The sequence below is a fragment of the Piliocolobus tephrosceles genome, chromosome 11 (assembly GCF_002776525.5).
Source record: "Piliocolobus tephrosceles isolate RC106 chromosome 11, ASM277652v3, whole genome shotgun sequence".
NCBI classification, from domain to species: Eukaryota; Metazoa; Chordata; class Mammalia; order Primates; family Cercopithecidae; genus Piliocolobus; species Piliocolobus tephrosceles.
The window spans coordinates 111,319,522-111,346,810 of NC_045444.1; the positions used below are offsets into that span (position 1 = coordinate 111,319,522).

Sequence of the window (27,289 nt, forward strand, 5' to 3'; positions counted from 1 at the left end):
CTCTCCCACCCCTATAGTGTATGCGGACACCCCTTCCGCACCTGTCTCCCACTCACATGCACTCCCTGGCTCAAGTCCTTGCATTTCCCTCCCACTCTCTATTAAAACCTCTCGCCAGTCTTCCTTTAGAGTAATGTGGAAGCTGCTGATAACAGTTGCAAGTCTCAGGAAATCTACTTTGAAAGGTGGAATAATTACAGTGATGGGTCAGAGTCAGCTCTTCTCAGCTTGTGAGAGCTGAATGTTCAATTTTTAGGAATTTTGCTTGACAGCTAAACACGGCCATTAATATAAATTAAGTTAAATAAACTTACAAAAGAAATTATATTAAACACAAAGGTAGTAAGTACTCAAAATTCACCACTTTCTGATTATTTCCCTACATGGTAAGATTATCTGTACATCTCTAACTGTATGGTGGAAACGCTGTATTAGGGCGCACATCTCTTCCTAACCCTATGCTCAGTGAAGCCCCATTGGTGGGTTGGAGTCAGCAATGGTAGGAGAGTTTACACTGTAGACACCAGCCATCAGCACAAGTCCGCTGTTCCCTTAAAGAGTTGGTTGTGAAACATTTGTCAGCACACCACTGAGAATAAAGGCCATAAAGTGTGAGGCTGACATGAAATAATTTAATGTGAGCACTGCATTGTGTATTCTAGGGTGCCGCCTTAATTTACACTGTAATAATTTTCCTTGCTATTGACTGATAACATGGGTTTTGTTAGAGTTTGTTTTTCTCTATTTATAACAGATCACCCCAGAACCTTCTGCCTATTCTCTTCTGCTCAGCATTATAGCCTTTCACGCTTCAGTATACTGGCAAAAAGGTAAAGAGGAAAGGCTGGGCCTTAGGAAGCCTGTGGTATGGGTTTTGGCCAGGATGTTTGATTCCTTTAAAGGGGAGGAAGCTCTCTCCATGTAAGAAGTGGTCCTTTTTTTTTTTTTTTTTTTTTTTTTTTTTTTGAGACAGGGTCTTACTCGGTCACCCAGGCTGGAATGCAGTAGTGCAGTTGTGGCTCACTGCAGCCTCAACCTTCCAGGCTCAAGGGATCTTCCCACTTCAGCCTCCAGAGTATGTAGGACTACAGGCACATGATACCGCACCCAGATAATTTTAAAAAGTTGCATTAGAGATGATGTTGCCACTGTGTTGCCAAGGCTGGTCTCCAACTTCTGGGTTCAAGCCATCCTCCTGTCTTGGCCTCCCAAAGTGTTGGAATTACAGGTGTGAGCCACTGCACCTGGCAGGAATGGTCTTATAGCATCAAAAATAAGTCAGACGGGTTCCAGACCTTCAAGATGTTATTTCCCATTTTTATTTTGGTTTCTAAGATTTATATAATTTTCCAGAACAACATCATCGACAAAACATTGGCAAAACTTCTCTTCTTGTCACATAGAGTATATCCTCTACAGAAGCCGCAGAAAATATTAACTGTTCTTGCTTCATGATATTATATTATTTTCATTTTGCATAAATGAATTAAGGGATTAGAGATTGTTGATTCTTAGATGGGAGAGGCAGAGAGTCAATATTTGGGAACAAAAGGTACAAGAATACTGTGTGTATATTAGAGGGTCAGAAGTTCATGATAAGTAGCTTGTAATGAGAGACCTCATCATCATCAGATGTTGGATATATGGTTGTTCATTTAAAAAATGTTGTGGCATGTATATGTTTTCTGTTTTGGCAATAATTTCCACTGACTTTTCTAAAAGTATTTGAATGACAGAAGTATTATGAGTGATTATATTTACAGCAAAATAACTGTAAAACATCATTGTCCTAAAATTCTTTAATACTCCCTCTACTCAGAGATGTCTATGCTTCCTTCCTTTGAATCTAAGTACTGTGTCTGGGCTCTGTGACAGCTTGATAGGTGACTTTGGCAGACATGGCACTGTAACAGCTTCTGGGCCCCAAACTGAAATCAACAGTGGTCATTTCCTGCCCTTGAGACACTTACTTTTATTTATTTATTATTATTATTTTTTTTCTGAGACGGAGTCTCGCTCTGTCGCCCAGGCTGGAGTGCAGTGGCCGGATCTCAGCTCACTGCAAGCTCTGCCTCCCGGGTTCCCGCCATTCTCCTGCCTCAGCCTCCCGAGTAGCTGGGACTACAGGCACCCGCCACCTCGCCCGGCTAGTTTTTTTGTATTTTTTAGTAGAGACGGGGTTTCACTGTGTTAGCCAGGATGGTCTCTATCTCCTGACCTTGTGATCCGCCCGTCTCGGCCTCCCAAAGTGCTGGGATTACAGGCTTGAGCCACTGCGCCCGGCCTAGATACTTACTTTTAAAATGCAGCCACCACGCCATAAGGAAGTCAAAGAATCTCATGAAGAGGACCCCACAGAGAACTGAGATCTCTAGCTCATAGTCCCCGCTGAGTTTCCAGCCAACAGCCAGCACCGATTGGCCGAAAACCAAATGAGCCATCTTGAAAGTGGATCCTCTGACCCCAGCTGATCTCTCTCAGCCCATGCCATGTGTGGAAGAGATAAGCTCTCCTCACTCAGATGTGCTCAAATTGTAGACTCAGGAGTATAACTACTGTGGCAGTGTTGTTATTTTAAACCATTAAGTTTTGAGGTGGTTTGTTACACAGCAATAAATAACTGATACAGTTTAACATTTCACAGTCCTTCCATACAATTCTAGTAGTTTTTGCCTTTGTGGCACTATTTGAGCATATGTGAAGTCACCTGAAAAATGTCTGCTTTCTGGAGGTTTGGGCATTCGGGAATCAGATCCTCTGGTATTTATGAAGCGATAACAAATCAACATGGCTGATTTATGTTAATTTCAAGAGTATTAAAAAAACATACCTTCTATAATCTGATACTAGTTTAATCAGGTCCTCAGTTGAAATCTTGCTACTTTCTTGTCTAAACAAGGGTGAAAATCTTGAGTCTCTGTCCACATTTCCCTGGTTGTCCTTAAATACTGATCTGAAAGAAAATATTTATTCAGGTTGGAATTTGGATATTGTTTATAAAGTGTTTTTAAGGTGACTGTATTAATTAAACTTCTCATTTATAATCAGAGAAGCTCTAAGAACTTATAAAATAAAAAGACAGAAAACTTCTTATACAAATGTTTCATTTATACACTTTATTTTTGTTATCTTTAATTTCTTATTTTTAACTCTGTATCCAAAGTGATAACATTCCACATTACAACTGTATTTTTTATGATGTCTCACATTTAATAACTGTGTCAAAACCTTGGAGTATTAGGGAAGTGGAGAAGAATAGGAACACAAGTGATTCTTTTACATTATTTCTTCAAGACACCTTAAACCTGGGCAGGACAGAGTCACTTCAATTTGAGTGGCATTACTAGGATTTACGAGTGGTGGAACAGGGATAAGGTTGTATATGTGAGTGTGGAAGGCCATACTCTTGACACATTTTCATGGAGCTAAAAGTACCCATGTCCTAACTTTTAGGACAGAGACAAAGATAATACAGAAGGCACCTGAGTCAGACTTTTGTTTTAAAGAAAGAGAACACTATGAATCCTAGCCACTTATTTCCTTCCTTGGTCTATTTCATTGGAACCAAGGAAAGTTAGGCTTAGTTGAAACACAGAAATAGCTTTTGTCCAAATAATATAGCAACATCAGACAATACTTCCTTCACATACGTACCATGCTTAGATGTCAGTTTTACATGAAGTTCCTCATATCTCATCATACAATGTGCGGTCCAAAAAAAAATTAGACCCATATATTTTCTTCAATGTTAGAAAAATAGTGAATTCTTACTTCAGTGTTAGAGAAATGCTGAATTCTTACTTCTTCTAATGTAGGGCCTTAACTAGAATGTTTTATCACTCTTTAAGTTAACCGAAGAATTCAATGCACAGGCTGAGATGACCATTTAAATGGATATCAGAGTATACAACTTTAGTGTTAAATAGAACACTAAAAGAAAATAGGCTAAGATTTTATCAGAATGATGTTTTTAGACTCCTTCAACTTGTCTCCTCATTTTTTCTCTGTTAAGTAGTGAATGAGGGAAGGTAAAAAGGCAAATAACATTGGGGAGACAGAATAAAAATATTACATGAACATTATTTTTATTTAAATATTATAAAGGGCGTTTAGATGTTAATTGTGGAACTCAATTTGCTCTTATCCACAACTCTGTCATGGAAATTGCTCACTTACACTGGACACTTTTCATAAAAAGAATGAAGAGTACAGCACCATGGGAGAAGTTTTGCTCACAGTGCCATACAACCTGCGGCTGCTCAAGAAATATATAACTGGTGGCCGGGCACGGTGGCTGCCTGTAATCCCAGCACTTTGGGAGGCCAAGGCGGGGGAATCATGAGGTCAGGAGATTGAGACCAGCCTGGCTAACATGGTGAAACCCCATCTCTACTAAAAAACACAAAAACTAGCTGGGCGTGGTGGCATGCACCTGTAATCCCAACTAGTTAGGAGGCTGAGGCAGGAGAATCCTTGAAGCTGGGGGGTGAAGGTTGCAGTGAGCCGCGATTGTGCTACTGCACTTCAGCCTGGCGACACAGTGAGACTCCGTCTCAAAAGAAAAAGTATATATGTGTGTATATATGTATATATGTATGTGTATATATGTATGTATATGTGTATGTATATGTGTGTGTATATGTATATATGCATGTGTGTGTATATATACATATATATGTATATGGCAGGAGAAAAAAGAACTGATTCATTTACACAGAGGGTTTTGTGATGGCTGGAACACCTAGTTCCAACTGCTACAGTTGATCAGTGGTCAGTATATTGTGAGGGTGTCAGCACCATGATATTTGGGGTATGATTGTAGGAATCAAGAAATATGGCCCAGCCATTCCAAAACCATTCGTGTAAGTTTTTTTGTTTTCTTGCCCAAAGGAAAAGAACCTTAGATGTCCCTGATAGATTCATTCACAAACAGCATGAATAACCATGATGTGCAGAATGAAGTAGACATATTTTGTGTGTGTGTGTGTGTGGCTATGGAAGAAAACATATAAAAGTGGTTTTCAGATAGCTGAAGATGATTTTGAAAAATAAATTATTTAATAATTAGAGCTCTACAAAGACAGACAGAAGGAAGCACTGTGGGGTGCACTCGGATTTTTGTCTCTGGAAGGAGTCAAACAGAAGTTGGATGACCATTTGTTGAAGACGTTGTCAGTATGGGAATCTTAAATGACAGTTGCACTGTGCACCTTCCATGATTGTAGAGATATGAGAATGAAATGTTTATTTTAATTTTGCTTCATTCAAAAAATTCAGTGTTGAGTGCTGATCCATTTAGAATATCAAATGAGGTAGTCAAGGAAATCACAAAAGAGGTAGTCAAGGAAATCCTTGCAAGGATGCTGGCACATAGGATTCTGGGGATGATATGCACGGAAAGAGATCCATTCACAACCTGACACATTCGGAAGGGTCAGTTTTCTCCCGAGTCAGTGAGTATAAAATACCCTGTGTAGTCGTCTGTATGTGTTCTCCATTCCTCCCCCAAGGATAACCTTTTCACTGTAAAATGGCACTGCAGCTGGGGCCAAATATAAGAACACCAAATTAATTTCAGAAAAAACGTTGTTCACAGCGATGAGCATCTGTGTGTACTGCAGTGGGAGGGATGATTAGATGTGGGTAAAAATATGGTCATAATCTAAATTGTCAGTTCTACTTTTTAATGACAGTTGATTGTAAGGGCCAACACGTCTTAGGGCGCACTGAAAGCTATACTTCGAAACAAACTGCAATCTAGAAAGCATTAACAGGAAGGAGCAGTAGCCTCAAAATCAGCAGTATCAATTAGGTATTGAAGTATGTCAGGAAGCTGGTAAAGACATGGGCAATAACCAGCCTTCCTCTGATGCTGTCCATGCTTATTTGAAGCAGTTTCTACATTGTGAAAGAGAAATTAAAATCTTTGGCTGGATCTTTTGTACTTTTTTGTGGTTAGGTAATCCAAGTGGTTTGGCATATCTTCAGAATTGTACTGCTAACTATTTTTCTCAGTTGTGAGAAATTTATGTGGAAGTAATCACATACGTATATACACAGGTTGGTGGTGTTTCCTAACATACAACCAGACCACTAACTGGGCATTAATATGGTCTAAGCTTGTGGTTTCACTGGCTTTCCTATCCTAGGAATAATTTCCATAGTCAGTAATATTGTCAGCCTCCCTAGAGACTTCATCTGTCTTTCTTCCAGCTTATTTTACTAGACAACTTCAAAGCAGGATTGTCACTTCTCCTAACTTCTCAGGTTCTTTCAATAATGGCTAATTCATTGACTTCTCTCCTTTATATTGTTCTTCACTGCCCCAAATTTATCAGAAAAGGGGACTTGGTGATGTAAGTATGATCTCTGTAAGTGACTCTGTAGTAATAATAATATTAGAAAAAATTGACTTCTAAAAATCACAGTCTTTTATTCGGTACATATCTGTGCTCCTTAATCCTTATACCAGTAAATTAGATATTCTTATTTTCCTCTTTTGTAGATTAAAAAAAATAGGTAAAGTCAGGTTATAAGTAACTTGCCCATGCTCACTTGGCTAATGAAAGATAGAGTGAGTTTTTTTTTCTTTTTTCTTTTTTTAGAAACAAGGTCTCACTCTGTTTCCCAGGCTGGAGTCCAGTGGTGCTACCATAGTTCACTGCACCTTCCAGCTTCTGGGCTCATGTGATACTCCCATCTCAGCCTCCTGAGTGTCTAGGACTACAGGTGTACGCTACTACCCTAGGTTAATTTTTTTAAAGTTTCTTAGAGATTGGGTCTCACTATGCTGCCCAGGCTGATCTAGAACTCTTGGCCTTAAGCGAACCTCCAGGAGACCTTGGTCTCCTAAAGTACTGGGATTATAGGCATGGCCCACCATGCCTGGCCAGAGTTAGGATTTTGAGCTCAGCTCTGTCTGGCTCTAAAACGCCTGCTTCTAAAGTCTCAGAGCAATGTTGGATCCTTAAAGTGAAAAATGTGTGCACTATTGTACTTTTGTTATACTGGAATATTTCACAACAGACATCTTGCCTCTACTTGCCCCAGCAGGTTTTCCGGAGGGAACTGAGAATGCTTAACAATACCAAAAATGTTTAATCAGTGAATTATAATTAGTTAGCCTTTCTCTTAAAGCTTATGAGAAATAAAAACAAATTCATTACAAAGGGTTTTGTAACTCTAAATACTATCTTTTTCATGCAGAATGTCCTGGCATTAGTTGTTCCTATAGAAAGAGATAGAAAAGGGAGGACAAAGTACTCTCCATGAGCTATTTTATGCCAAATGCTTCTGCACTTGAGACTGCACATACTGCTCATAAGGCAGGTATTGTCAGCTTCAATTTATAGCTGGGGACCTTGAGACTTGGAGAAGAAACTTGTTCCAAGTCACAGTAAGTAGTGGCCTGATCTGCAATGTTTATCAGACTCCCAGGCCTAGACTCTCCCTCCCTTGCTATGGCACTGCCTTAGGGCAAACTAATTCCTGGAGACTGCATGAATCTATCTTGGTTTACTGCTGCCCAAACTTCCACATTTCTCCTTCCTACACATACTCATCTCCAACTTTAAATAACAACCTCAAAATTATGACAGATGTTGGTGAGTTTACTCTGAATATACATCACTGGGAACTGTGAGACTTAAAAATGGCATAATTAATAGGTTCTGTCTTCCTTCTGGATGTTAAAGTTGGATACATTGAGATAATGTTACCAAAGTTCAAATGAATATTTGATGGGCTGTATTATTTGCCACCACACCTGGCTAATTTTTGTATTTTTAGAGAGACGGGGTTTCACCATGTTGGCCAGGCTGGTCTCGAACTCCTGACCTCGGGATCTGCCTGTCTCGGCCTCCCAAAGTGCTGGGATTACAGGTGTGAGCTACCATGCCTGGCCGGTAGCTCTAACCTTTCTTAGTTCATTCAGTGTGTACATTGCTGACCTTTTAGCCTTATGAGTCTATGCCAGGTTCTTCCTCACTTAAGAAATTCTTATACTAATAAAGATGTAAAGAGATTGAGGAGGACAATAATAATTGATGATATTAAACAGTTCTGAAAAGCAATTATGGTTCTTCATGAAGAGGTTATGCATCCAAGTGAATGATATGTCCGTCTATGTCCACAGAACTCAGCCTTTCTTTCAGAGAGGCAACTGGTACTGATAAATTTGGCTAGGCTAAACAGTATCAAAATCAAAATGAGTTTAAATGATTGGTTTGATGGTTTCATTTGGACATCCATATATAGACCTGAGTTCTACGCATAGATGAAAACATGCAGCTGCATAAGAAATCGTAGTGCATCTATCTGAATTTTAGGCACACCAGACTCTCAAGACTGACATAATGTCAAAGATTTGTTAAGTCAAATACACATAATAAACAACTTATGACATTGATTTGATATCTACCAAGAACCCATAGCATATCTGGTCATGCACGCACGGCACATATGTCACGGCCGTCTATTATAAACCGTATTGCTAAACTGTCTTGTGAAAGGTATGTCTCAGGGAAGCTCAAGATGTTTATGAAGATGACCATATTAGCATTTTTCCAGGTGTAGACACATTAAAATAATAGGCAACACAACAATGTTCAAAACTGAAGCTTCCAATGCCACCATTAAATGTATTTCTAGTCTGTTGGCTGTAACTGTCCGCCTACCTTACTGCCCAGGCGAAAGGCATACGGTATTTTCCCAATTTGCTGCAGAACTGTCTGTTGGATTTTAGTATCTTTTGTGCATACTAAAGAAAAAATAAATACAAATATTGTTTAGAATAGCACTTTACAAACTGTACATATAAAAAATACTAAATCCTTTTTCATATTATTTTATACTGAAACTCAGCATAACTTTGTCTTACTAGCCCATATTACCTTATAAAGAGCCAAATGATGTCCCTCTGTGTTCAAACTATTGTATAATATTTTTCTTTGTTTCTTTTTAGTTTGGAGATTTCAAATGTAGAAAATATCCATGTCTTGGAATATCAACTGTTTTCCTTTTTTTTTTTTAAAGATTTTAAAATCTTGAATGGAAAGTATTAGCAAATTTACATTTACAGTCTATTCTATATCCCTTTTATTTGTAATGACAGAGGGCAGGAGACTGGTTCTATAAAGTATCATATAGTAAACACATTGGGTTTCATGGGCCATATAGTCTCTGTTAAAGTTTTCAACTCTGTTTCTGTAGCAGGGAAGTGGCCATAGACAATCCACAAATGAATGTGACTGTGTTTCATTAAAACTTTATTTATTAAAACAGATAGTAGGCTGGATTTGGCCTGCACACCGTAGTTTGCCAAACACTGAATTATGGGACTCTCATAAATCTGTTAAACTCCTTCCTAAATTGTCATACATGCTCAGATTCAATTCTTGTAAGCTATTTCCTCAGTATATTTCTTTGGCATGGAAAATATTGACTTTTAATACTTTTTCTTTTCTCTTCTCTTCTCTTTTCTTTTCTTTCTTTTCTTTTCGACGGAGTCTCCCTCTGTCGCCCAGGCTGGAGTGCAGTGGTGCGATCTTGGCTCACTGCAAGCTCCACCTCCCGGGGTTCACGCCATTCTCCTGCCTCAGCCTCCTGAGTAGCTGGGACTATAGGTGCCTGTCACCACGCCCGGCTAGTTTTTTGCATTTTTAGTAGAGATGGGGTTTCACCGTGTTAGCCAGGATAGTCTCTATCTCCTGACCTTGTGATCCGTCCGCCTTGGCCTCCCAAAGTGTTGGGATTACAGGCATGAGCCGCCGCACCCAGCCTTAATATTTATTTTCTATTAAACAGTAATATTTGATTATTAAAGAATATCTAATAGAAAAGAAGGAAGTAGAAACATATTACCTGTAGTTCCACTATTCAAAGCACAGTATTCTCTTTCCTGTTCCTTTTTTCACTTAAGTGATATTACAATTTGATATACAATTATTTATCTCACTTTGTTCATCATCAGCATTGTTGATGTCTCATTCACTTGCTTTTACTCAGATTATTCCTAAGGTTTCATTATTATTAATACTCTGACCCTTGGGGTGAAAACTTTGTCCACATTTGAATTTATTTCTACTGTTAGATTCTCAGAGGTCAGAAATTACCGGATCAAAAGAACATAAAGCAAAAAGATATGCTTAAAAAAATTTCTGGTGGATATTCATTTCATCAATACGTGAGTATTTCAAGATATACAAATTTGATAATTCAAAGTATGGCTTAAATTAAATGTAAAAGTAAATGAAGTAAATGTAAAAGTAAATGAAGTTGGCCGGGTGCGGTGGCTCATGGCCTGTAATCCCAGCACTTTGGGAGCCCAAGGCAGGCTGATCCCTTGAAGTCAGGAGTTCGAGACCAGCCTGATCAACATGGTGAAACCCCGTCTCTACTATAAAATACAAAAATTACAGGCACGTGGTGGCATGTGCCTGTAATCCCAGCTACTGGGGAGGCTGAGGCAGGAGAATCACTTGAACCTAGGAGAGGGAGGTTGCAGTGAGCCGAGATCACGCCACTGCGCTCCGGCCTGGGCAACAGAGAGAGACTCCATTAAAAAAAAACAAAACAAAACAAATAAAAACAAATGAAGATTATACATTACCTTGTTGGAGTCTGGGTTCTTAACATAAGGTTCGGCACCACTTGCAATGTTTCCCATCAAGACTTTTTCGATTTTGGCCACCAGAACAATTTCAGAATGTGGATTGCTTACAGAAAATACAGCCTGTGTACAAAGAAAGCAGCTAATAAGCATGGAAGAAATCACATTGTAGACATGTACACAATTCCACTTTTTCAAAAAGGACAGCTTTAAGGGAATTTTTATTCAGGAAATTGCTCATCTGATGTGATCTATTGGTAAGAATAATGGTACACGCATTTTCCATCTCATCACAAGTAAACAAAGTGCCACCTGCTTTGGAAATTTTAGCCATTCCTCTGGAAGTCCCTTGATGTGAGGTTCTTCTGATTGTCTTGGAGTGATGGTGTCGATGTTGCCATTTTCCAAAGCCACAGAAGCCCCCAAGAGCATCTGTCTGACAGCAGCATGGTTTAGATCCACGTGAAAATCAGCAGAAATCTTCCTGCTGTCTCTGAGGTCATAAAGTGCCACACTCACAAAAAAAGGCTCAATCTGCATGAAAAAGAAAGAACAGATGTTTTTGACATAAAATTATTATCCATGCTACAGCCTCGTTAGTACATCATTTAACAAAGCAGTAGATAAAATAAATGCAGCAGGCAAGCTCCCCTTGACTCAGTGACCCGGAATCCTGTCCTCCAGCAAGTGCCTTAGATCCCAGTACTGTATCTCATTGGTTCTTTAGTTTCCCTGCCAAGAACTCTCTTCTTTATGTTGCTTTTACATGCATGGTTGGGCCTTACAAATCCTTCCAGTTATTTCCCTTACAGTCTTAGAAAACACATGCCACCTCAGTCTCCTAGGCCCTTGAAAATCTGTAATGAAATCCTAGAAGTTTCCAGACTGCACTGTGGTTGGACTTCACTAGACCAACCACGTCTCCGTTTTTTTATCACAGCTTGATAGAATCATCATAATAGCTAACAGTTATTGAGTATTTATTATGTGTTTTTCACTGTTCTAAGCCACTCCTAACACATTAGTGTCACAGATACGTATTAAAGCACAAAACACTGTGGCAAGTAGGTAGGTGAGCATCAGGTTGTGAGGGAGTCTGTTGGCAGAGAGGGCGGGAAGTTTCCCAAGACGAGTTGGTATCTTAGTTGCATTTTTAAAACAGATACTATTTTTTTCTTATCTTGAAATAATTTTGAATAGAGAGAAAGGTTGTGTATAAGGTGCATAAAACCACCTTAATTATCCCCCTTGCCCGGATTCAACTGTTAACCTCCTGTTTCTCTGTCTCTCTCCCTCTGCCTCTCTCTCTCTCTCTCTCACACACACACACACGCACACGCACTCGCACTCGCTCTCGCTCACACAGTCACCTATTATAACCAGTCTGAATGCTTTGAGAGCAAGTTTCCAATATTATTCCTCTCCTAAATACTCCAGTGAGTGTTTCCCCCCAATGAGGACACTCACCTGCCTAATCACTGTGCAGCCATCCAAGTCAGGAAAGTGATATTGGCCTAAAACCACTGTACAACTCACATGCTCCTTTCAGTGCTGCCAGTTGACTCAACAATGTCTCTGTTTTTCTTTCTGGTCCAGAATCCCATCTAGGACTACTCGTTATATTTTTCTGCTATTTCCCTTCAGTTTACTTCAGTCAAAACTCTTCCTCAATCTTTTTCTGTCTTTCAGGTTTTTGGCCTTTCAAAGAGTACAGGACATACATTCTGACATACATTCAATCTGCGTCTGTTGTGTGTGTCCTCATGACAGGATTCAGGTCATGCTTTTATGGCAGTAAAATCTCAGATTGATGCTTGATTTTCATACTTCATTGTTTCAAGAGCACACAGTGTCAACTCCTTCAGCAGCTGTGATGTTAACCTTACCTGCTGGTTTTCTCCATTATAAAGGTCACCATTTTCCCTTTGGCAATTGATTTGTGTTTGTGGAAATATGTTCTGAGATTACCCCCGTGTCTTGCTACTCATTAAACACAACCCACCCTAGTCTTCATCTCCATTGATAACTTGCATTGCAGTCAACAATCACCACGATGGTGGCCAATGGTGATTTTTCAGTTCCACCATTCTTTCTACATGTATTAGCTAGTATTCCATCATAAGGATGAGCCTCCCCTTCTCCCTTATTTTGATATTAATTAATTAATTTATTGATACAAGTATAGACTCATGGATTACTGTTTTACTTAGTGGGTTTTGTTCTTACAATAATTAGTGTTAGTGTGATGCTGAAATTGTCCCAGATTTGGCTAGAGGCATTCATTCAAGTTAACTTCTGGGTATTTTTTTGGCAAGTCTCCAACATTTTTTGAGTACTTCTTTATCAAATAATATGTTCCAGACTTATCCTATACTTCTCATACTCCAGATATTTCTCCAGGGAGCCCTGGTTCCTTATAGTGAGGGTGACATTTACAAACGACGATCTGGGTGCTTGTTGTGCTCACTGTCACTGGGATATCATTGTTTCTGTGCCCTCCCATCATACGGAGGTAAGAAATAAACACATACACACACACACACACATACACAATTTATCTCTGTGTATGAATACTTATTAAAAACCAATTAGTTCATGTTTATACCTCATACCTCTTCTTCCAATACAAACACTCAAGGGTTCATTCTAGCCTTCCCATTTTTTATATTGGTAAGTAGGTCCTCCAACAGTGAGAACCCGGGATCTCATTACCATGAATCTGTTTACTTACTTGTTCAACCAGTTACTTATTGATTCAAAGTAACCAGTCTCCCAGCCATACCAGCCATCTTTTCTAATTGCCTCCTCTGGGCTGCCCTGCACCTGTATCCCAACACATCCAGGATGGGCTGCTTCTGTTCCTCTTCATGGCTTTCTCTCCCCATCAATTCTTGGGTGCTACCCAAATTCAAGCCTCTATGTGGCTTTCCTCTTAACCTCTTGCCCCCAGGCTAGGAAGGAAGTGGAAGATATGAAAATGGGAAAGTTATGGAAGATGAGAAGGAGGAGAAATTTCTTGGTCAAGTTTGAAAGAAGTAGGAATTAGGTAAAGAGTTGGTTAGAAGGGATTTCTAGGTAGGGTGTGTGACATGTGCAAAGACATAAGACATCAAAGAGCACAGGAAAAGAACATTAGAGTGGGATCAGAGTGGAAGCAAAAAGACAAATTGGTAGGAAGTGTTTGTGGGAGAGGCATTTGAGAAACATTAAGGAAGTATAACTAAAGAGCTTGGATATTCTTTGCATGTGTTTGTATTGGTCGATTGGAGAAAAAGTTTCACAGAGGCATGAATACAGAAAATTCCCAGGTTTGAGGATAAAAGAAATGAAGTGCATGATCATACCATTGGTTGATATAGGGGATAAAGATACAAAGATGAATTCTAAATGGGACATAGAAAGTCATCTGCGGGACATCCCAGTGGCAGCTGGATGTGTGTATTGAGCCGAGTCGAGGAAGCTGGACTGGAGAGCTGGACTTGAGAGTGTTTTTGTGTGTGGGGTCCTGTTGAATCCATGAAATAGAAGAAAATCAGAACAGGATTCTGGAAAGTATCAACATGCAAAGGATGGAGATGGGAGTAGGGAAAACAACTTATAAAACAGATTGGGAAACAGGGAAAATTTTTAAAAAACAAATAAAAAATTTTAAAACGCTGCCAGAGTATTACAGAAGCAAAGAAAGATTCAAGAAGGAAAGAATGGTCAACTAGAAAAATGTCACAACAGAGACAAAGACCAAATTAATATATGCATATGTAATTACATACAAATATGTGCATATATACATATATTGAATACATGCACATATATGTAGTTATACATTTATGTTATTAAAATTGAAATGAGCCTATAAAAACTAGCATTTTTACTGTTTTAAAATGCTACTTAATTTTGAGTTGATGCCAATCTCTACCAGTATTCTGTGGACAAACAGATTATAGTGAAACACCATATTGTGGTCCAGTTTATTATTATACAGACTCACTCATACTGTGGGTTTTGTTAAATGCTTAACGGTATCTCCTGTCTTTAAATGTAGTAATGTGACTAGTTTATACCAAGGGGACAAGTTCAATTTCTTAATACTAGCAATACTTGCCAGCTCCCTTACTGTTAGAAAAAAGTTTTTGCATATAAAATAATTCACTAAATTTATTTTTAAAAATATAAAGCAATTACAAAGTAAAAGTTGATAGTATACCAATTTAAATTAATTTAGAAAAACTCTTGTTTTGTGGTAGTGGGAGTCTGCCAAAAGTTGAAAAATGCAAAAATTACAGAAAAATAACTCAAGTGAGAACTCAAAACACATTGAAGGTCAAAGCAAAACCCTCATTATTTTTTCCTGAATTGTTGCATTTTGATTTTCATTTCTACTTTGTGAATGGAAATAAATACCTACTTTGATAACCCATCAAAAATTAAAGCTCATGTGGTGATTCATTCCTTTCTTCCAATCCACCTTTTCAAAATAAATGTCAAATCACTGTCTTTTCAGTGAGGATTTGTTTAACAAAGCATCTGCAAAGCCTAACAAATTAATTCATAGGTTTCTTGTGTTTAGAATTCTGTACTCTTCTGAAAAAAACTCAACGATAAAATTTTAAATGTAGTTCTACTGTGATGTAGCTTTATTAGTTCAGATTTTTGGAGTCAATTTCTATTTTCAAAGAAATATTTTATACTATAAAACCATCAACTTGAATTTGGTTTTCAATTTACTGACTAAAAAATTACATGCTGTCAAACATTGTTTTCTCATCACGAGGATGTTATTTCAGGGAGTCTTTAGAATCTCATTCATTAAATGCAGTAGTTGGCTCCTAAGCAACTTGGAGAAATACTTCAATTAATTTAAAACATGCTCATTGAATTAAGAACAATGAGTTTAAAAATAGTTTCATTAAGGAAAGAGTGTCATTGAATAAATAAGCAGTGATTTTTAAAAAACAATGGCATTGGCCGGGCGCGGTGGCTCAAGCCTGTAATCCCAGCACTTTAGGAGGCCGAGACGGGCGGATCACGAGGTCAGGAGATCGAGACCATCCTGGCTAACACGGTGAAACCCCATCTCTACTAAAAATACAAAAAACTAGCCGGGCGAGGTGGCGGGCGCCTGTAGTCCCAGCTACTCTGGAGGCTGAGGCAGGAGAATGGTGTAAACCTGGGAGGCAGAGTTTGCAGTGAGCTGAGATCCGGCCACTGCACTCCAGCCTGGGCGACAGAGCAAGACTCTGTCTCAAAAAAAAAAAAAAAAAAAAAAAGGCATTAAATAACAACTGCTGTGAAGGTGAGGCTGACATTATTTTTTGTATTATTGCTCATAGGCACAATGAAATTATTTTTCTAAAGTAATTGCCTAGTTTTTCAACATATGTATCAACTGTAAAATGAAAAACAACACCGACATCCAAAACACTCCAAATCAACTTAACCCTTCGGGTCTGACAGATACCAAAAGACACACTAACTTGGGTCTCTGTACTTGGCTCTGTTCTCTTGCCTGGGGAGATCGGCCTAAATACAAGCATTTGGCTTCTGAATATGCATCTTAGTACAAAGAAAGGAATTCATGTGGAAGGAGTCATATGCCCCTGGCAGTAGAAAGAAAAGCCCACTATCTTTGATTTTCAGTTTCCAAATTGCATTTAAAAATGTTCTAGGTCAAAAAAAGCATCTATTTTTATTTAACAAGGTGACTAAGTGACATTACCATTTGAGGTAATGATATGGTTTGGCTGTGTCCCCACCCAAATCTCATCTTAAATTGTAGTTCTCATAATCCTCATGTGTCGTGAGAGGGATCCAGTGGGAGGTAATTGAATTATGAGGGCGGTTACCCTCATGCTGTTACCGTGATAGTGAGTGAGTTCTCACAAGATCTGATGGTTTTATAAGGGGCTTTTCCCCTTTTTGCTTAGCATTTCCCTTTGCTGCTGCCATGTGAAGAAGGACATGTTTGATTCTCCTTCCGCGATGATTGTAAGTTTCCTGAGGCCTCACCAGTCATGTTGAACTGTGAGTCCAGTAAACCTTCCTTTATAAATAACACAGTCTTGGGTATGTCTTTATCAGCAGCGTGAGAACAGACTAATACAGGTATTTCCAAATGGTTCCAAGGACTAAGTTTCTAGATTTTTGTTTTGTTTTTATTTTAAAATCCTGCATGAAGGCATGATCAGATTACTTCTAACACTTTCCACTCCGTGGGAGTTGCTCTTGCCATAGTCCACAACATCCTCCACTTTGCCATATCTACCAGATGGACTCCTCTTTTGCTTCATGTTTCTCAGCTTCTTGGCACCACTACCATAGCTGCCCATTCACTGTTGGTTTCATGATACAGTATTCCTTGGTTTATCTTTATCCCAACAGCCATTTCTGCTTAGACTTCTTTGGTCACTTCTCTATTCATCCTTCAGGTATTTTATTTGGTTTCTGGCCCCTTCTCTATGGTCATAGACATTTTTAGATCCCCGTCCCACAACATTATTGTCTGAACTAGACTTCCAAATTTGTCTTTCCATTCATGGCCACTCCATTTTTTTTTTTTTTTTGAGACAGAGTCTCACTGTGTCACCCAGGCTGGAGTGCAGTGGTGTGATCTCGGCTTACTGCAACCTCCACCTCCCAGGTTCAAGTGCTTCTCCTGCTTCAGTCTCCCAAGTAGCTGGGACTACAGGCATGTACCACCATGTCCAGATAATTTTTGTATTTTTTGTAGAGACAGGGTTTCACCATGTTGGGACAGGCTGGTCTCGAACTTCTGACCTCAGGTGATCTGCCTGCCTTGGCCTCCCAAAGTGCTGGGATTACAGGCATGAGCCACCGTGCCTGGCCGCCAAACTTGCATTTGAATCTGTTCCTAAGATATCTCTCTTTGGATATCTAATCGTCCCAACAAGTGAAACATGTTCATAATGGTATTTTTGACCTGTATTGTGCAAATCTCTCTCGAGTGTTACCATTTTAGTAAATGGCATCACCGTGTGTAAAGCTGTCCAAAGCAAAAACCAGTACTCATCCTTGAGATTTATTTTTCCATCATCCAGTATATCCAACACATGAGGAAAACCTATCAGCTCAATTTACAAAACACCAGTCCAATCCACCCATTTCTCTCCTCCCTTGCCAGCCCTTGTTCAAGCCATGCAATAAACGGCGGTAGTAGCCTCCTAACTCTTCTTCTTGGACAACTCTTGTGTTTTTGTTTGTTTGTTTGTTTTGTTTTAAACCTTGTTTTTAAAGTGCTTTAAACCATTGAATAGCATCCACTCACACTTAGGATAAATTCAAACTCTTCACTGTGGCTTAAGGCCCTACATCATGTTATCTCTGTTTCTCCTACGTCATCTTGGTATGTCCTTTACCTCCCTAACTCTTTTCAGTTCCTAGAACTTGCTAAAGCTTACCTGTCTCAGTGCATTTGTACTTCTCTTTCTTCTGCCTAGAATGTTCTCCCCTGACCTGCGTTTTTAATCCTTCCCAACCCTTAGGTCTCTGTTCAAAATCACCTCTGCAGAGAGGGCCTTCTATGACCGTCCTGTCTAAAGTAACCCTTTCCTGCATTCCTCTGGAACACCTCTCTCCATATTTATTTCTTTTAAAGAACTTGGAATCATGTGTACTTAAATCGTTAGTTTTCTTGTTTGCTTTCCGCTGTTTTAAAAAAGACTCTGATTTTCAAGACACTGGGGACCTTGCTTATCTAGTTACTTCCTGTTTTCCCAGTTCTTAGGACAAGTCTGGCTCACAGTAGACACATGGAGTAAGTATATTTGGAGAATGAATGAACCTGACTTCAACTACTTTCATTTCTACTCACACCTAGTACACAGTTAAAGTTATAGAATATAAAAAAGCTTCATTTTTTGACAAGATTCTTATTGTCGAAAGATAATTTCCATTTTAGCTTACCTGTCAACATTTCCATTTTAGCTTACCTGTCAACAAGAATCTCACATATATCAAGACAAATATCAATAACTTGCATGCAGTTTTGACAAATTTCAATGCAATTTCTCACATATTTAGATGATGGTTAAGTATTTAATGAACGCTTACTTTGTACCAAGCAATGTCTGAGTGCCGTTGATACGGTACCCTGTGTAACCACAGTGATCATTTGAAATAGGTATTGTTACTGTCTCCATTTAAAGGAGTGAAGACTGACAGTAGGCCGTTGCCCAGCGTGGCACAACTTGTGAGCTGGAAAGCCAGGCAATCTAATCCCAGAACGGCACATCCCATTTGAGTCTCCTCATTAAATCAGAGGTCCACAGCATGGACCTTTTCCTGCTCTATACCTAGGGTAGGAGGCTCAAAGCAAATCATTGAGGTGCTAAAGACACAGGTCAGTCGGTATCAAGTAAAGTCTTCCGAAAAGGTTAATTCTTTCTGCCATCCACTCACTGTCACAACTAACAGGGCTAGTTTCACTGGATCAGAAATAGATGAAGGCATGACATATGTGGACCCAGTTTACAGTGAAAACTTAATGTGGTTTCTGCCTTCGAAAGCCAATGTGACTCCTATCAAGGATCTGGAAATCAGTTTTCCTCTTTGAGGTGAAAGATGACAATTGAGGATGATGGATTAGAAATGTGAACAGAATACATTAAAAAATAATGAAAGGAAATATGCCAAAATATTAACTGTGCCTTACAGTGATTAGGATATTAATATAATAGAGATTGATATAGAATTATAAGTGATTTAAAAACATAACTCAACATTTAATAACGTTTATGCTCATAAACAGTGCCCTTCCCACATATACATTCACAATCTAGTGGGACTGCCCACTAAAGTACTAAGAGGAAGTTCTCAAGAGAACTCACACAAATATCAGTGAAGCTCCTCTGTCATTTCTGCTATTTACATGTCCCATCCTACTAGTATTTATTTAACATCCATCTAATATTATTTTACTTGATACACTATTTAGATTTATCCTCAGCAATAATGGCTGGGAAGTCACAGGGTTTGTTAGCTTTGATTTTTCTCTAATAGACATGAAAATAAATATAGAAAGAGTAAAATAAAAATGTCCATGTAAAAGCCATCTTTTACATGGATAAATATAGAAAGAGTAAAATAAAAACGTGCATGTAAAAGCCAGGTGCAGTAGCTCACGCCTGTAATCCCAGCACTTTGGGAGGTTGAGGCAGGCAGGTAGCTTGAGCCTAGGAGTTCTAAACCAGTCTGGCCATCATGGCAAAACCTCATCTGTATAAGAAAAACAAAAAACTTAGGTAGGCAGCCACAGTGGTGCGTGCCTGTAGTCCATTACTCGGAAGCCTTCGGTGGGAGGATCACTTGAGCCCTGGAATTTGAGGCTGCACTGAGCTGAGGCTGCAGTGAGCAAGAATGCGCAACTGCACTCCAGCCTGGGCAACAGAGCAAGACCATTTCAAAAGGAAAAAAAAGCCATCTTGAGTACTACCAAGAGAAGTCACACAATGCCATTGAAAACTCTAAACCACTATGCTGATTTCATAGAAAGAATCCCCAAACACAGTCCTTTAATGTTTTTTTCTTTAAGTTAAATGGAAAATTTTATGGCAGTATATTGATAAAAGTATAGTATATTAATATTTTATTATGCTTTATTCCTACAGTGTATTATAAAATGTTCCACTTTAGAACTTGTAAACTTGTGTAATGTGGGAAAATGCTGTTAATAATGTTCCCTGGTACACTAGATAGTGTGAAACCAGTGCCTGGAATTAGCAGGAATAGAAGAGATTTTGACTAGGGTGGTGTAATGCTGGCTGAATGGTATAAGATGTAACAGAGGAGAAACTTACATTCGTTATCGGATCATTTTCATTCTCCGTAACGCATCCCTGAAGATTTAAGTTGAGGGTTTTACAGACGATCATGATTCTCTTGGCAGCTTTTGCTTCAAATGGTTTGATCACAGACTCAGGTTCCAAGAGATCTTTTTTTTGAAGTTTCAAGGTCTAAAAAAGTTTTGAATGAGTCACCAAACATCCAACATATAAAAGAAATTCTAAATTATAATCCCCAACTGTATGGATCAAGTTCATATCTGCTTAGAAAAAATTTTGACTTACATCTATGTCTGGATCTAGAGAGAACAGATTTAGCCTCTCCATGTTTCGAGTTGTTCTTACAGTATCTTCCGTTTCTGTGAGGTACTACAGAGAAAATCGTGTTAGTCCTTGGTATCTAAATATCCAGATACAGCCCGACACATCCACATGGCCAAGAAGCAGCCCCTTAGTATTATCACCATTTTAGTATTACCCATTAACCCTTGGCAAATCTTGTAAAAGTATCTTTCCTTTTTGAGCTCTATGTGTATGTTAATGAAAACACATAGGTTAATGGAAAGTTCTGAATTAGTTTCTTAGTCTAAATCTTAAAAGAAAGCATTTACGTCTATTACAAATAGTTCAAATTGTTTTTGCAAGTACAATGTCAACTTTGTTACCTTTGCAAAGTCTGGGTGTAGGTTGTTCTCTAAAGAATCTGTTTCCTCTGGCGTGCATTCACAAATTACAGAATTATCCAGCGAATCTTAAAAAGATATACCAAGTCAGGTTATTAAATATTACTCATGAGTCACACATTCTTCTAGCCTGTGACTTACAAAACTAAGTTAGACTTAAGAGCTAAGAGGGACGTTGGTGAGCCTAAACTTTCATTGTGTTCTGACTCCTGAACATTGCTGGGTGATCTGGGCCTGGAAATCAGACCCTCTGAGGGTCATTTTGGGATTCTTGCCATGATACCATCTTGTGTCTACAAGAACTTTGGATTTTTACACTACATTTATACTTGAGGTTGTCTTGACCTACTTAATTAATGCATACTAAAGTTTTCTTAAATATGTATGTATTTTTGGTAATTCTCGCTCTCAGGCTGTCAATTTAGAATCCACCTTCTTGCTTCAGCTACTTAAACTCTGTAAGACACTCACTGTAAACATTAATACTATGGTTGTTATTATTAAGTAAATCATAAGTGTAAAACACCTACTATGGCATATAGTAGTTGTGTTAAAACCAACAGAATCAACAATAGTTTTTTTCCACATTATTCTATGGCTCTTGCACTCTAGAGCCTGAGATGTAGACTAGGAGAACTTAAAGATGCTTTGGTTTCTAATGTACCATGTGCTGTGCAAAACGCCTGAAAATAGTTTTGTTTTGGGAGGAGTGACTGACTTTGCTGGTATTGAACTTGCCTTCTATGCAGCTACAGGCTTGCTTTTCTAAACTTCTTTTCACCTTTTCTTTCCTCTCTCTTGTTCCCTTCTCTTTGCATAAAATGAAGTAGACTCTTATGAAGGAATCAGGATGGGGAGAAAAAAAATTTAATCTTATAAAAATTCCATTACCATGTATAATTTTTGAAACTTTCACATATAAGATGATCACAGTATGATCAAAAAGCATAAATGAAAGATGGTTTTTAACTTACAGGAAGGAATTCATATTTGCCTTTACAGAGCATAAGATTCATTAATTAAATTTAATGAAAGACTGAAAACCACAAAATGCCCCCTAAAAGGTAATGTCCCATTGGACACGAGCACATTTTTGATGCTGTGACAAATGATTCCCAACATCATTTGCTGGGGGACAGCCTCAGATCATTGCGAGTTGACTCTCAATTGTACTTATGTGTGGTGGCCATTACTGTGCAGTAAAGATTTAGGAGTGATTAGTGATTTCTTGGAACAAACAGCCCCAGGATGGATGAGCTAGAACAGACAGCAACTACAATGCCTAGCAGCTTTAGTGAACCAAAAACACAGGTCACACTGGACAAAGGAAGGAAGGCGGCTTCATATGCTCTCACCAAGCCCCAGATCAGTGAGCTCTGTGCTCCTCCTCCCTTGGAGGGGCCCCTCAGGACTGATTTGCAGAATGCGGTTGAGGGTGTGGATCCATTCATCCATATCTGACTCTGTTTCAGCTGCCAGCACAAAATAGGTCAGGTCATTCATTTTCAATTCAAAGGCATATTTTCTTAGTCTGTTATTCTGTGGTATAAAAAGAAAGAAACAAAAAAAAAAAGAGAATACCAAAAAATAAGTCTTCGAGAGAGAGAGACCATTTATGTGGGCTTGAGGTTCCAAAAGTCTTTCCATACAGATAGGTAACATAAAGAAAATTTTCTAAAACAAGACAAAATTTTAGATGGCTCTGATCATTTTATTTGGTTTCTTTCAAAGCTTTTTGTGCTAAGAAATATCTTATTTAGGGTTTTGTTGATTGGATGTACACGTTAGCTTAAACATTTCATCATGGGCATGTGCTTGAGTATATTCTCAACTCTTTGTAAGAGTTTCTTTGAGTTTCTGCCTGGTCTTTCTCACCTTATGTTCTGTGATTCATTCCAGGTGGGCGTCTGACCCTATCACATCCCAGAGGCAGCTCTTACGACATCACTAATAGGCCCTGTGTTGCCATACTATCTTAAAGACTATTTCTTTCTTCATATCTTCCTTGTCCTTGCAGCATAATTAACACGATGGCCACCTCCTTCTTTCTGAAACTCACCTTTCTTCAGTTTCCATGATCACACTCTATTCTGGTTTTCCTTCCACCTCATTGGCTGCCATTTTTCAATCTCCTCTGCCAGCTCTTCCTTCTCATGACCTCTAGTGAGAATCCTGGCTATGCCTCAGACTCCTTTCTCTCCTTTATTTCTCATCTATTCCAATGGCCTCAAATGACATTCATGTGCAGTGACACCCCAATTCCTTTCCTGACTCTGGCTTCACCAACCTCTAGATTCTTCTATAACTTGACATCTCTACTTTGCATTTTGTGACCAACCCACAAAGCCTTGTTCTAGCTCCTGAATATGTTCCTGTCATGTTCTTGCTGCTGCCACGAGGAAGGCCTGAGACAGGCTGGCCCCCTCCACCACAGATGCTCTCACAAGCATGGTGAGCATGGTGTGTGTCCTCATGTACTTATATGATTTGTATCCACTCTTCAGATCTCAACCGAAACTTTCCTCAATTTTCCAGTCTAGGACAAAGGGACAAAGGTCTGGTCCTTCAGAGCACTTACCATGATTTGAAATTATCTGCTTATTCATTTTTGTTTATTTGTTTTGACAAATACATGTCTCCCTTAAGGCTACCTCCGTGAGGACTGGATCAGTTTTGCTAACCACCAGATCGTGTAATAGTGCGGACACATGAAGGATTCAATAATGGTGGGTTCAAAACCAGTCATATTTTATGAATGGAACAGAATAGGTTCCTATTCCAAGTTGACATTCTAGTAGAGAAGAGGTGAATGGATGAATGATTTAAGGAATGAACAAACAATTGAAAAACAAAGGTTCTCCATTCTGCAGAGAACTAAACTAAGCCAGTGTGATGAGTAGGTACTTTAGATTGGGTGGTCAGAAGCAGGCCTTTCCCTAAAGGAGATCTCTGATTTGAAATCTGTAAAAAGGAGAAATGGGCTATTGAAAGTTCAGGGAAGGACATTTAAAGCCGGGGGAACCCAAGAACGAATTGTTACAATTTTATATATTCCTGGCATGAGATTGGAATGTACATTTAAAGAGAAAACTTTCCCCTAACGACACAATCTGGTGTTATTTAAGGGGGTGGTTGTTGGAAAGATTACTGAAGATATTTCATCTTTTATTTACTCCAGGCAATTCCTATGCAGGTGTCCAGCTTTTATCAATAAGGCCTGTAGCTTACTTATAATTGTAATAGAGCAAACCCTAACACTTAGGACAACTCTATTAAGTAGAATACAAATAAGAGAAGAGCCATAAGATGAAATGAATGGTGTGGGATTGTGGCTAAATAACAATGTGTGAAAATCTTTTTGAGAACAGGATTGCTATTTCTTGGTGACAAGCAAAAATTTCTAATACCCCTCCGGCAATGTTCTCTTTCTTCGGGATACTCTCACAGACTGTCCCCAGATAGCTGTTTCTTTCAACATTCACAACAGATTACTAGTGCAAACACAACAATTACTAAACACTAGTTCTGTTAATTTAAATGTCATAACAACCCTATCAGACCAATCACGTTATTCCATTTCACATGTAGTGAAACTGAGTTTTGGGGAGATTAATTAAACTGTGTTTGGGATTATATTGATAGCAAATGGTAGAGAAGGGAAAATAAGCCCTATATACTCTAACAACTGTGCTCCTAATCCCACCCGCTGAGCTGTCTTATGCATTGCACAGAGCCAGGGACACAGAAGATGCTCAGCTGATGCTGGTCTCCTTTCTTGACATTGCCCTAGCACAACAAAGGGGCATCTGTGGCCTGGGAGGTGTGGTTTCTCTCAGTGCTTGAGAACACATAGTGGGGCAACACATAGCCTTGAAAAAAAGTAACGTTCAGGAACTGAAGGGGAAAGAATTGGCTAAAATGCTAACTATGGTTCTCACGTGGAAATTCACAGCTCAAAAATCACTTTCTAGACTTCCAAGGATGAGCCCTTTGCTCCTGTCCATATTTTTGTATTACTGTCAAGTATTATTTGTTTCTTTGCCTTATAATGACTTAGTCACAGGCCCAGCTCTTTATAGTCCACAAGTCTTAGAAAGGCAGAACCTAAATTTGTATCCTCAGGGCTTAGCGCAGTGATATAATTGACTATCAAAGAGGTATCTGTTGTGTTCATATTTTGTGTTGGACGAAAACATAGCAAGTCCCTGCTCTTGCCGAATAGGAATGACAGGCATTAAGCAATTAATCAGACAAATGTGATATCAGAAAACAAACATACTTAAATTGTGTATAAATGTTTTGAAAAAGAGGTATTAGGTTCCGTGAGAACACAGAATACAAGTATTTGGACAAGTAAAAGGTCAGAGTTGCATTTTGAAGAAATCATTTTGACTGCAGTGTAAACAGAGTGGAGGGTACTCAGAAAGCCCATGGCCTCAAACTTCAGTGTGCAAAGCAAACATCTAGGCAGCTTCCTTCCGAAGGCAAATTCCTAGATGCCCCCCTCTCCCCAGGAGGACTGGGGTAGATGTCCTCCACGTGCCCTCACACACAGCTCTGGGATGTTCTGATGAAGAAGGGCTACAAAACTGCCTGTAACCTACACTGATAGACAGTCTAAGGGCAAAGACAAGATGGCGGCAGAGCAGGTATAAAAGGAAAGACAGGTGTCCTGTCACAGCACAATTTCCTTAAAAAATCAACAGGAATAGAAATAGACACTCAGGGCCGGGTGCGGTGGCTCACTCCTGTAATCCCAGCACTTTGGGAGGCCAAAGCAGGCAAGATCACTTGAGGCCAGGAGTTTAAGACCAGCTGGCCAACATGGTGAAACCCTGTCTCTACTAAAAATACAAAAATTAGCTAGGCATGGTGGTGCACGCCTGTATTCCCAGCTATTTGGGAGGTTGAGGCAGGAAAGTTACTTCAACCCAGGAGGTGGAGGTTGCAGTGAGCCAAAATTGCACCACTGCACTCCCAGCCTGGGTGACAGAGTGGGTCTCTGTCTCAAAATAAAAAAAAATAAAAGAAAGAAATAGACACTCATAAAAGAACTAGAAATGTCCAGAGTTTGGCACACAACTTTTGCTAGGACATTTTTAAGTATTTGGATTATAGAAAAATGCAAGCAAATCTCAGTGTTATCTTGAAAACAAACAAATGAAGGAATTTGCTCGATGAATTTGATGCTGCAAATAATGTTAATGGGGAGATAAAAAGCAACCTAAAATGCTTATATTGCGTCCAAATTAAAGGTGAATCGAGCTGCAACCTGCTTTCAAATGAAGATGCTGAACACTAACAAAATTTTGAAATGAAACATTACAAAATGTAAACAAACCTTGATTTGACTGTCTAAACTGCATTCAGTACTTCAAATGAATTAAATATGATTGCTGGCTTCAACAATATCATCACAAATATTCTTAAAAATTTGAGCAAAGTATTACAATCTTGTTTCTCAAAAAGGGACATTTATAATTAAAATAAATATTTGATTTGAAACTTCTCAAGAACTAAATTACCTTCTTCTATTTCAAAAGAAATAGAACTATTTGCAGCCCAGAGCAGCTTATGTTGGGAAAGATTAAGGTGTCTCTGAGTGGTTTTCGATCTCACTGTCTGTAATCTCAAAGATAATGTCATATAGAACAGCAAAAAGGACAAAAATTGAAAATCAATGGGACATGTCAATAGGACATTTTAATAACTTTGAAGTACAATTGTTAAGTCATTAATATGATTACAAGAAATAATCATATTCTTCTTTTTACTCCCCCCAAATTTTCCTCTATTTCTCATGTATCAGTGTCCTTTGCAGCCAGTGCAACTACTTCGTTCAGTCCACCTTACCATAGTATATCTACATGACTTCATAAATAGTAGGAACCTGTGAATAAGTCTTATTGTCATGATATGTTTAACGAGTTGTGGCAAACTGTTCTGCTTCTACAATGTTCATCTGAAAAAGTTCCAAACCGTAGATACTCCAAGAAAATCACTGAAGCCAATGGAGGACTGAATATCAAAGAGGGAAGCTACCCAAACCAAATATTTAATTACACCTATTATGTGGCTAGCATCTGGCATAGAATTTTGCAGGAACAAAAGAAGAGTCTCAAGGGAATCATACAAGAAATCCAGGTTTCTGGTATCGATGGCTCCCTTCCACGAAATCCTCTCCACTCTCTGTAGGTTTA

General features: G+C 38.9%; 1 protein-coding gene across 4 annotated transcripts in view; it reads right to left on the reverse strand.

The window, feature by feature from the left end:
- DOCK10 (dedicator of cytokinesis 10) overlaps nt 1-27,289 on the reverse strand; it is a 279,809-nt gene that overhangs the window by 90,189 nt on the left and 162,331 nt on the right. For all 4 annotated transcript variants that reach the window (XM_023222406.1, XM_023222396.2, XM_026454862.1 and 1 more), the window contains exons 8-15: nt 22,445-22,628; nt 21,072-21,157; nt 20,692-20,775; nt 20,422-20,577; nt 10,922-11,143; nt 10,610-10,732; nt 8,676-8,758; nt 2,831-2,953 (exon numbers count right to left, since the gene is read on the reverse strand). In XM_023222406.1, the coding sequence (XP_023078174.1) occupies nt 2,831-2,953; nt 8,676-8,758; nt 10,610-10,732; nt 10,922-11,143; nt 20,422-20,577; nt 20,692-20,775; nt 21,072-21,157; nt 22,445-22,628 (1,061 nt within the window). The remainder of the gene's footprint in view (nt 1-2,830; nt 2,954-8,675; nt 8,759-10,609; nt 10,733-10,921; nt 11,144-20,421; nt 20,578-20,691; nt 20,776-21,071; nt 21,158-22,444; nt 22,629-27,289) is intronic.